The sequence below is a fragment of the Triturus cristatus genome, chromosome 7, assembly GCF_964204655.1.
Source record: "Triturus cristatus chromosome 7, aTriCri1.1, whole genome shotgun sequence".
Lineage (NCBI taxonomy): Eukaryota > Metazoa > Chordata > Amphibia > Caudata > Salamandridae > Triturus > Triturus cristatus.
The window spans coordinates 1,549,692,327-1,549,704,793 of NC_140590.1; the positions used below are offsets into that span (position 1 = coordinate 1,549,692,327).

The 12,467-nt window shown below is 41.9% G+C and overlaps 1 protein-coding gene across 1 annotated transcript in view; it reads left to right on the plus strand.

The window, feature by feature from the left end:
* Window positions 1-12,219, plus strand: part of YWHAB (tyrosine 3-monooxygenase/tryptophan 5-monooxygenase activation protein beta) — a 35,454-nt gene extending 23,235 nt beyond the window's left edge. Inside the window, exons 5-6 of the mRNA XM_085619344.1 lie at window positions 447-542; window positions 9,677-12,219. Coding sequence (XP_085475470.1) covers window positions 447-542; window positions 9,677-9,733 — 153 coding nt within the window. The 3' untranslated portion in view covers window positions 9,734-12,219. The remainder of the gene's footprint in view (window positions 1-446; window positions 543-9,676) is intronic.
* Window positions 12,220-12,467: the final 248 nt, after the last annotated feature.

Below are 12,467 nucleotides of genomic sequence, written 5' to 3' on the forward strand. Positions count from 1 at the left end.
ATTCAGAAGATGTTCGTTAGAGCATCCGAGTGCATTCGTTGAGTTAGAAAGGCTGTGGTTTTACTCGTGGGCTTCCATTGTGCTCACAATGGGGAAACGTAACCTCGGATTTTCCAATTAAGATTGGTTACTTCTATTGATCCACTACCTAATATGTTGGAAAAGCTGGTGTTGCAAATTAGTCTTACTGTTGTGCATGAGCACTGTGTAGGCGGGGTAATTTGGGGTTTCTTGAGACGTGCCCTCCCAAAGTGCAGTCTGGGTTTTTCTGCAGAGTTGCTGTCAACCATGGAGCTGTGCAGTAAAATCTAATTTGACTTCATATGACCACTGAAGGTTAGTGGTAAAACCAAGATGGAAAGACCATACGAAGTTGATACTGTGTGAACACTTGACTGTGCTATACCGTAGTTAAATATTTTTCCCTTTCTCCTTGTGCGCAACAGGCGTTTGATGAGGCAATTGCTGAGTTGGACACACTCAATGAAGAATCGTACAAAGATAGCACTCTAATCATGCAGCTTCTAAGGGATAACCTTACTGTAAGTACTTCTAGTGTTCAGTTTTGTAAGAGTACGTTTCTTCTCTGATTATCAGAAGAATGATTACAGTTGGTGTTTACCCTTTTGGAATATTTATCCTCACAATGATTATTCAACATAAATTTGTGCAAATTTAAGGTCACAGATGGTGGTTAAAGATGACCAATTCTGTCGATGTAGCATCTGCAGTAGGACAAATGCTTTACTTTAGATGGAATTCGTTATGGACACAGAGGGAGGTAACATTTAAAGTTGGGTAGTTGTACAACCGCTTGCATTTATGACAGAAAAGGGACAAAACAATCAACATTTGCTTAATCAAAATGGATCACTGTATTTCAGACTGATATGTAATTCTCTTCAGAGTTTTGATCCAGGTCTCCACCATTCCCACGGCCACATGCATCTAAAACGTTGGCACATCAGATTAATAATCGGTGCCAAACATTTGTATGTGTGTACTTTTTTTTTTTATCCTCATTTGATGCTGGTGGCTGTCGGTAGCTCTCCACTTTGAGATAACCGGTCTGCCCACTGATACAAAAGATACTAAAATGGTCGAATTTTGAACTACCACACTGTTTCCGCCATCACCACCAATTCAATGCCATGCTTGGATCGAAATGCAATTATATTTCATGTGCTGTCTTTAGAACTGTACAGTATTTATTCAGGTCCAAGATTGGCGTATTCTTTTAAAGTTTATCATGCCCTTTCAAGTCCCAACAGCATTTAACAAGCATTTGCAATGCAGTCAGTGTTGCCTTTGTGACCATATATGTATTTAGCTATGCAGCACATTAGCCTGGGTGCTGAAACATTTACTGTTCTTTAACATGGAGGGAAAGTAAACACCAAACTGCGTGACGCGCCAGGTAGGGAAACACATGGGGAAAAATATTGCCTTTCAGCTGGAAATGGTATACTCAAACTGTTTCTAATACAAAATCGGGGCCTTTGGTGATCATATCACCGAAAATACAAGATTTGGAAAAAAAATATGGTCTACGGGTGCTTGTGGAAGACCATTTCTATGGACTGGAAGCTAGAGAGTGCTAAAGTGATTCTGGCATTTTGTACTCCCTTGACCACCGAGCAGGAAAAAGGAAAAACACCTACAGAAAAAGAACATTGGGTTACAAAAATTAAGAAAACCATTATAAAGAATGACTGTGATCCTGGTATTTTACTGACCTGCTGGTCGTTTTAGATCAAAGTTAAATAGTTAGTTGCCAGAATTTTTTTTAAAGTCCCTTAGCAAAAAGCAATTTTTGTATTTTGCTGACCTCTACTAGTCGTTTTCTATCAAGACCGTTAGACAGTTAAACAGAACATAGTCCCTAAGCGGAAGCAGACAAGCCCTAGGGCTGACGCCAGAGCCCACAAAGTACATACACCTATAAGTATATACTAAAGTATATACAAGAGGTCTCAAATGATCGACCTAAAAATGTGGTTCAAGTATTTATGGTAATTTATGCCCTCTGAAGTGTAGTACAAGCTTGTGCATTACTACAGTCTGTGTATTGTCCAAGTCCTCACATGTTGCAGATCTATGTGGATTATTAGTCAGCGTGCAATGCTTGATTAGTTTCACAGTAAAAATGCAAGAATGTGCACATTTTGGTTGAAACTTTACTGCCTATGATGCTCTTCTGCTTTGCGGAAATATTTTTCAAAGCCTATTCTTAGTTTCAGAACAATTTTTGGATCCTTTAACGTAGGTTAAAAAAAGTCAACTAGATTTCACTAAGAAACGAACACTAACGCCATATTATGGCGATTCCCACCCAATTTGTGTTACAGATTGCTGAAACTTTAATTGTATGTCCTAGCTGTTCTGCTGAAGGGAAGGGGGGGGGGGGGGGTTCAACATTTTTGCTGGCTCCCTGATTCCCCCTCTGCTGGCTACACTTTAAATTGCCGCTTTTTGAGCCATAGTCCCTGCAGAGTGATTGGGAGTCATCACTAGAAACAAATCACAAATGTTCAGATGTGAGCTCACGGCAACATTAAACTGCCCCCCTTGCTGGAAACCTATGATCAATACCTTATAACACCGCCCAAAATATATTTACCCTTTTTCTTATTAAATACCAGTACCATGTGGGGAGCTACTTGACACCCCTCCACCCCCTCCTGAAAAACTTTGTTGCCTAACCCCTGGTACACATTTTAATTACTTCAAGAAGATAAAGGACAAAGGCCTGATGGCTTGAATCTGCGTCCATGACGTAAAACTGCATATTCCAGGGACCACAAACCCTAATGTCATGCATGTTGTGTTCGGCTCTTGTATCGGAAAGTGGGGCAACCTCAAATAAGATTTCAATGATGGGTCGCTAAACACTGGGGATCCTTTGGCAGAATGAAAATATACAAGAGCAGCTGCTCAGTTTAACAATGCAGCTTTGGAAATTATGTGAACCTTGTCCTGTAAACGAGTGCACTTGCTTATCGGAATTCTGTATGGTAGGTGACATGAATTATTTCCCTATCCAGGATCCTAATGCAAATTCATTGTTTGCTGTCCTCTTTGCAGCGTGTGTACAGACTTCCATCACCCACATCAGGTGTCCATGTGCTGAGACATGCATGTCTGTTCAACGTGTAGATCAGAATGTTTCTTGCCTAGATAAAACTAATTATTGAGTGAATGTACCACTGTGCTCTGACTACTAGCCCAAATTTTATCAGGATGGCAGCACTATGAATAAATGCAAACATTAAGGGAGTGCAAAGTTTGCATACCTTTCTCAGTTTCAAACAATTGGAACTGTGGCAGTTTATAGTTGTGTAGTCACACACCAATCTCTACAAGGCTAGCTTATCTGCACGGTGCCATTTTACTATCACAATAGAATGGTATTTATATCTGTGAAATGACTTGAGTGGTGCATTGAAGAAAGGTGCTACACAAACCCCATAAAAGCTTCTCCCGTGGCTCGCTGTGTGCAGTAATGAAGAAATCTCTAGTTGCCCTAAACCGAATATGCAACCACGCAGCACTCCTGCTGCGTCAGTCGTTTTAAAATAGTGGCTATCTTAGGTGAGGAGAAACACTTTGGAAGAGAGTAGGATTGCAGTAAGCACTTTCTCGGAGTAGGCATACCAATCCTGCAGGAGCGTAACCTGCGAACCACCAACATGTTGGCAGAAGTACACCCATCTCTAGTACACATGGATTTTTTTTTTTTATAGGCCTCTCCTTACAGCACATGTGCTGTATGTTGTGAGACCTTCTTAGTGTGCTCATTGCTTATAGTTGGTTAATTTCATTGTCACTCATTTGCTTTCTTTTTGTTAATCTGCTATTGTAGGGTTTCCTTCCTCTTCATGTTTGCCTCTTCCCCTGGATCATGCGTTCTTACTTGCACTCCTGACAGCTAAGAGCGTGGACGTAGGGAATCCAATCCAGTTCCCTTTACACTTTAGTGTACACTGAGCAGGTCATGTGTGTCCCTGACATAAATGAAGACCCTATCCCTGTGAATGTTGTAGATTGTCCAGGACTACAGCATGCACCCACAGAATTGCTATCTTTGAAGCCCTTTCCAGTGAAAACTTTCAGCCAGAAAGAGTGCCTTGGCCTGTGGGAAGCACCACCTGACAAGGCAAGTAGAAGGATCAATGTAGCCAGCAAGTAAAAGGATCAGTGCAGTCACACTATGGCACATTTCTAATTCAGTGGCCCTGTTTGGCCAGTTATGAACAGTTCCACCCAGAAGAGATTAGACCGCTGATGCAACATCTGCAAGAGGCATATCGGAAGATAGGAAAGCAGTTGATCCAAGTTGAGAAAATTCTCTCCACTGTATCTGTTGTGCGCTTGATGTAGCTGATAACCCATCCAGAGAGACCAACCCTAGATAACCATTCAAGTGCCATGCATGGCTCAGGGTCTTCTGCCTTCCATCCTGAAGTAGATCTGTTGAGTGTCTCCTTTGCCAATGAACATCTTTTGACCCACAGGTAGGTATGATGTTGGAAAACCTCAAGGAACTGAAATTGCTATGCAGGGAAACTGCTACGGAGAAAGCAGAGGAGTCCAAGGCAAGGGTTCCTCTGCAACAGTGCTTAATCTGCCACTTGTAGCCCAACTGAGGGAAGATCCATAGTTGTCTGTGGATGATGTTCGGAATAAGATGCCACACCATCAAATCTACCATCTTGTGCCCGAACTATCCTTCAAGAACCCCAGAGTCGACTGCAGGAGGAGGTGAATGCATTGCTCCATAAAAGGCAATAGAGCGGTTTCCCGTGAATCTGAAGACTAGGAATATATTCATTATACTTACTAACCCCAAAAAGGCCAGGGCACAAACGACTATGAAAGGCCACTGGCTACTCATTGTTACATTGAGTCAGAACACTTAAAAGATGACAACTTTGTAAAAAAGTCGTCCTGCTGCCCTACAGAGGATCATATAGTGGCCCTCTATCACAAAAATACCTACCATCATATGCCCATCAACCTGGAACGCCATTGCTACTTCTGGTTCCTAGTAAGTGGAAACATTGGCAGTTTAAAGTACTACACTTCCAGGTCAAGATAGCCCCACGTGTACTCTGCAAAGTTTAGTGGTGGTTGCATGGCTGGAGCGCTTTTCATGTCTTTGCTGTTTGAGGCTGGTGTTTTTCAGCCAGTCCTCCAAATATGGAGTCCATAACAAATACTCAACAAGTAGTTTGTTAGCACAGTAAATGTAAAAAAATCGCATCTTTCGCCAAAGAATAGAAAGTTCTTGAGCCATACTGAACAGTGACAAAGCAAAGTCCTGAAAATGGCTTTAGACAGGCTGCTTCCTGTCTTCCAGACATTGTGTTCATAGCTCTTTAGATTGTGATAATGCCAAATAGTTACCTATAGGGGCACCTGTAGGAGAGTAGGATCTGCTTCTTATAGTTACCCCACTTTTTGCTGATGTTTCACTGTTTTCGTGTTAGATTGACTGGGATCCTGCTATCCAGGACCCCAGTCTAGCTGCTTTCTCCTCTAATTTGATTACATGTACTTTAGGTACACTCCAGATTGGATTCTGGGGTACCCTTATCAGTACCTAGTATATGGTATACTATGTACCCAGGGCATAGGTACCCCAGGGGCCTCTCAGGGGCTGCAGCATGTATTATGCCATCCCTGAGAGACCATTCAAAATGACACCACAGGTCTGCTACAGCAGCCTGTGTAGGCTCACTATATCTATTCTATGTCACTGCACATATAAACCTGTCAGTCACCCCTATGGCAGGCCTTATCAATCCTGAAGGCTGGGTGCTGAGTTTTATGTGAGGGTGCACCTGCATGCCTGCAGCCTTCGGAACCTATTTTCCGGGGTTAATGATGCAGCCAACCATATATACTTGAGTGCATTATAACCGCGCTGTAAATGCTAACTTTAAAACGGCTGCATAGAAACATGTCGTGTTTGGTGTCAAACACCTTGGAATCATACCTCCCTGCCAGTAACTGGCAGGGTAGGTATGATTCCACTCTCCTAGAGGGAGCTTTCTGGACCTGGGCATCACAAAATGGATGCTGCCAGCCACAGACACAAGTCTGCCCTCCTGCTGCTGAGCCAAGCTCGAGCAGGGGAAGGTTTGAAAATAGGTTTCCCGTCACGGGGAGGTGTGACCACCTCCCAGACAGAATTTAGTGTATTGGGGCTGGGTGGGTGCACTCTGAGTGCTTTGTCTGCACAGGGGGCACATTTGGTGTCCCTGTGCATAGTCCCGCTCAAACCAGTTGCAGGAGCCATATGCTCCTGCTCTGGCGCAAAACTGGACAAAGGACATGGGTGTGGCCACCCCTCTGTCCTGACCCTCCATAGGTGGGTCCCCAGTTTGTCCCACCCTTTCCTTGGGTATAAAGTAGGAACCCCTGACTACAGAACTTTAGATTTTACTTGGACTAAACTCTGCTACAGAAACCAAGTACTTTGACGATCTACACAATGCTGGACGACGGAAGAATCTTCCTTGGAGTAAAGGAGTTACTCCCCTGCAAGGCAGGCACCTAAACTCATCTGACCGGTTTGCATCTCCCGAGCTCCTGAGAACTCTGAAGATGTCTGCACCACAGGAGGTGGGTTCCTGCGGTCTCTGAGGTTGATCTGCGCACTCAGCAATTCTGAGGCCTGGATCCCTCGTGGGGACCATGCAACCCGAACCCCTGTGCACCATGTACTTTTGCAGCAGCAGATGCTTTTTGACGATCCCTGAGGCTGTTCTTTGGGCTACTTGTAGTCCTGACCCAAGCAGTAATTCCACCAAAAAGTTCCGGCCTACACTCCAGGAGTGTTCCGTGGGCTGGTATTTTTTGTGATTCGGCTCGAGGTCCCTTCGCGATCCCTGGTCTGTTGGCCTGTGGGTCCCTGTGAAGGTAACTGACTTTCCGTGGGCTTTCCTGGTTGCTCCAGATGTGCCTTGACTCTCCATAGCTTGGAGAGTCCCCAGGACCTTGCCGGTCCTTTCCGAAGCTGCTTTCCTCTGACCGCGTGAGTTGCAGTTCCCAAGGCTTGTTGGTGTTCAATCCGGACACTGCCCCGCCCCCCCAGCAGTCGACATCCGCAGTGGGACAGCTCACCTCCAGACTTTGGTCAACGTCTCCTGGTCCCCGTGGCTGCAGAGTCAAGCTTCACCTCTTGTCACCTGAATCACCCGACATCGGTGGGCATTAGTCTATCGTGCCCCTGGTCACTGTGAAGTGACCCAGACTCTGTCCCCTCTGCTTTTAGGTTCTTCTCACCTTGGTTGCAGGCTTGGATTCCACCGGACACTTCATCTTTCCGGCAGCAGCACTTTTTAGCATCACGCCATTGAAAACTACGAAGGTTTCCGACATCACTTGGCCCCTATGCACCCGGCTCCTCTGGGATGGGTAACACGGGTATCTCTGTACTCTCAAGGGTGCTGGGCTTAAAACCTTCTGTTTAACTGGGTTTGCTTAAAGTCCTCACCGAAGTGTCCTTAATCTTTAAAATTTCAACTGCGACTTCTCCATAGTTGTACGGAGCTCGCATCTGTTCTCACACTGCACCCATCCTCCGTGGGTCCCCTGTGTCACTACTTTGGGTGGTTCCTTGGAGGTCCAAGCGATTCGACTTCCTCTAGGCACCGTCTAGTCCAGTCGTGGTTGTTTTACCACTTTCTTAGTATATGGTTTCGTCTCCCCCCTGGAGCCCACTTTGTATTGTGCTATTTACTGTCGTTCTAGTGATTTAATATTGTGTGCTTTGTTCTCTAATCTCAAAGGGGTTAGTAGAGTGTTTAGTAATAAATACATATATTTTATATATTCCTTGTGTGGTTCTCCTTTCATTTGGTCATTCAGGAGGTTCTGATAAACCAAGCTACTTTACACTCCAAGACTTTGCCTGAAGGCTGCTCTCCATAGCTACCAATAGGATAGCTTTCAATAAAGGTTGTCTTTAACCTAATCAATGAGGGTTGTTTGGACTGGTACAATGTGCCTAATTTAATTAGTGGTCAGCATATACCAGGCCAACTTCTCACCGCACCCACTCCAGGAGTGTCCTTGCAGGTGGTATCTACAGATGGCTAGTTGATGGGATAATCTAGTACTGGAAGAGTTGAGCACAAACTAAAATGGTGGCCATCAACATAAGATTGGTCATTGTTTGACCCTCAGCCGCAAGTTATTACCACAGATGCATTCCTTTCAGGTTGGTGAGCACCTTTAGAGACACGGACCACTCTGTAGTTATGAACGCACCTACAGGAGCAAATACACACCAATTTCTTTGAGCTGGTTGCAGTGCAACTGGCACAATGTTTTTATGATTTTTTTTTTTACATGCCTGTGCTCATATTGACAGATAATATAACTACAATGTACTTCATTGAGAAACAAGGGGGCACACCTGGGAGAGGCAACCATGGTGCCACTGGACAGGTCTTTTCTCTTGCACGAGCAGCTACCCCTGCATCCAGACTTCTAATCTACCATGAGCAGTTACTAAAACCCTGAAATTCCAAGGCATGAATCCTGCGATGTAGTCTCTGAGGTCTTAGAATTTCGCTCCATTCAGCTTCCTGGCTTGTAGACTCCCGATAAGTGTGTTTTGCCACCAAATGAAAAATATTTGTATACTGTATTCTTCGTAAAGGAATACAATCCGTGAGACCTCTGTACAAGACATGTCCTTTACTTTATTTGTAGAAATATGTCCTAGACTATTGCTCTAAGTTTCATTTGGTATCTCTAGCAGCCTACATGCTTCTACACAACATCACACTGACTTCATTCTGAAGCATAGCACAATCAATGTCCTGAAGAATGGGGGCACTGACTATGTTAGTGGCATTCTTAGTTAGGCACCCATGGTTGACCCAAACTTATATTTTTCAATGAGCTGCAAATCCATGTCCACGTTCTAAATAGTGGTTAATGTTCAACATTTGTCCAGTTATTATTCTAACTGTATATTCTAGTTGTTTCCTTATCTTCTGTACTAATGTTTGTACTTGTGCCATATCCCTGTCACTTAAAATGGCTCACCCTTTCAGGCCAGCGTCGCAGTTCAGAAATGGTTTTCTGGCAATCACTAGTTGTAGAGTAGCAGTGGTCCTAGGCTCTGATGCGATACAGCTCTTTAAAATGAAAATGCATAAATACACCAGATGAATTTAGTCATGCTAATGTTCAGTCTTAGAATAGTTTGTCGTAGTCTACAGTTCTTTCTTTCAAAACTGGTCCTTTGAACAAAGCATTAGCAATTTATTGACAGTTGCATTATGCATGCATGTGTGTAGCTGTGACCCTCAAGGAGAATGACTAAATTCTTCTTTTAAACCACATCATTGACTTCCTTCGCTTACTCTTCCAGCCCAGTATCCTACTCTAACAGTTTGCTTAACAATCTACTGCAGTGATTGTGATGTATGTCACTCTTGTTTGTACCTTTTGAGTTGTACACAATGACCGGTTCGTAAATAGCCACACACTTAGTGTTTAATTTTTTTTAAATATTTTTTTTCTACACTGCTAAAGTTCATGAACCTGTGTTGCGGTTCCTTTCATATGCTGCACTGCTTATTCTAATTCTGCTGACATTGTATTCTTCCATGCTTGTACTGTAGTTTAAATCCAATTTTTGCATTTCTCTTTACAGTTGTGGACATCAGAAAATCAGGGAGACGATGCCGATCCTGCAGAGGGGGACAACTAATGACTGCCACAATTCACTATCTGTTCACCGTCGCTCAGTATCTTACACATGTATTCCCTCGTGCAACAAGTAATGAGAATAGTACATCGACTTTCACAACCTCAGTGTAGCTAACATTTTGTGGGATGAAGAAATATTTGGTTGGTGTTTGTGTACTTTAACATAAGGTACAAGCTAAACAGATACACTTGCATTCAAAATTTTCTTCTATTCATTTTCAATTCCATCTAGATTTGTATGGTTACTGTGGGTTTTTACGTTTTTTTAATGAAGCACTGTGATTAAATGGGGTTTTGTGAATGCAGTTAGTTTAACAATCTCTAACCGGTAGAAAAAGTAAACAAGAACATGTTACTTTTTATTTTTAAACTGGTAACTAAGTCGAAGTACAATTCTGTTCTACAACTTGTACAGAATGTTTTAGAGCTCATACTGTGACCCTGGTGAGGGTGGTTGAGGGAGGACAGATAATCCATTGTCATTCGGCAAGTAATAAATGTACATAACTCCTATTCCCATTCACAATACTTCTATACACTCAGTTTTAAACAGCTGCTTGTGGTATAAGATTTGTAAAGTGGTAATCTTAGTGCTCTTTGGTATAAACGTTTGGGACCACTGCTGTTCTTTCCTAAATTCAGTAGTGATGAATCACTTAAGTGATTCATTGATGGCATTGACAATGAAGCTCCCCCTCATATTGTAGCAATTGACTGAAAGCTTGAGCGAGCTTCCAGGTACTTTTTCATTGCATTAATTGTAAGTTATACATGGCAGTGGTAAGTTAAATTTTATTTTCCAGGAAATACTGTTAAGTAACTATTGTAGATAAAATAATGAGTACATTTCAAATTGTCTGTCCAAGGATATTGATTTTCTTAATGTTCTTTAATTCAATTGCTCTTTCCAAAATCTGGCATTTTCTTGCTTGTTCATTTCACTTTTACAGGGGCTCTTAGCATAACGGATTTAATAATTTGTATCGGTTTGCGTTTTTGATATGTTTCAATATGTTCAATCCTCCTTTAAATGTCTAAACATTTGCACGCATCTTACCCTATTTCCCGATTGAACCTTTGCACACTTTATTTGTATATGCCTGTTAATTCTACAGTGAAAGGAGATAAGTGTAATTAGTCATGGATTTGAGTTTTTAGATTTTCTCCCTTTTTATTTTGCTGCTATAAGTCTTCCTTCAGTTCCATGTATATCACGGATTTCAATCACAGAAAGGTCTGCATTAAAGTACTTGAATGGAATTCCTATTTCTCAATTTTTAGTTTTCCTCTAATTCTTTTTTCTGACAAATAGTTACCTTCTAAAGTGATGCTTGATTTCCATAAGATTAGAGCCATCATAACGGTCAGCAATGCAGTGAGTAGATGTTCTGTCTCATTTGGGACCTCCGCTTCCCAGCATCACAGTATTATCCCTCAATCCTAACACTCTACCTAGCTGTAGCTCTCCTATGTCTGTTCATCTGTCTGCTGATTAAAAAAGAAATCCATGCACTGATTTTTAAAACCCCATTCACCAACTGTACAAAATGTTCAGTTGATACTTTTGGCGCTTGATAAATGCAGTAGTGAATGTGGAACCGAGCCTGTCTGTATATCTGGTAGCTCTTTTTCGCTTTCTTTTTACTGACCAGTATTCTGCCTAAAATTAGCTTTTGTGGTTTTATTGCCTAGCACACGTGGTTGTGAAAATAGTATAGCTAAACGAAATACATGGTTATTGATGTACTAGATTTGTGTATGTCTTTTAAGCAGTTCTAGGTTCACCTTGCATAAAATAATCAGGAATGTGTAAAAACATAAATGGAATAAAAATGTTAAGAGTTCCAGCGTGTTCTGTTTTATATATATATAAAATATCCATGTCTGGTATTTGCTGTAAAAGTACCTTTATGTAAATCTGAGTACTACAGAGATTTTTGCAGCCTTTGTATATTAGTGATGTATTGGATCTATTGTGATATCAGTAGCTGGGAATTGGTATTTCTCAACTTCTATTTTAGTTGGATGGACTAAAGTATCTGTGCTTAAATTAAAAGCAGTCTCAATGTGGTGGGTTGCGGGGGGTGGATAGACCAGCCTGGCAGTCAGGAACAACTCTACAGATCCTTGTACTTTTCAAGTACATATTTGAGGCACATTGGTAGTGATAGTCTTTACTAGGCCTATTTGGTGATCATTGTGAAATCTATGCTTTTAGTCCTTTCTCTACTACTAAATGCCCACATCACTAAATCAGCCTTACTAATGATAATATGCACGTATTGTCCGTTTCAAGCTCCGCACAGTGGATGGTCCAAACGGGACTGGCTGTAGGTTGTGGGCATTATAGTACTTAGTACTGTACCTGATCGTTAAATACCTAGTTACTGCTACAGAGCATTCATTAAAACTACTTTGCCTGTCACAATGGTGCTTATTGCCACGTCTTTAATCCAATTCACAATAAATGATATCTATGTAAACAAACGTGTCTGTGGATTTTGGTTGTGGACTACAGTTAATGTTTCCAACAGGATTTATTTCTTTGGATATGAATAATTAGAATGGTTTTGATTTTAATTGTAACTGATAAAAAATTCTATTGCTTGCATGTAATGCCGAGTAACAATTCAACTTCATCTAACCAATGTAAAATGGTTGTAAATGCCTTGAACCAATTTCTTCCCAAACTGCCAGATAACGCAAGTCTTAAATCTCAAGCTTCACATTTAACG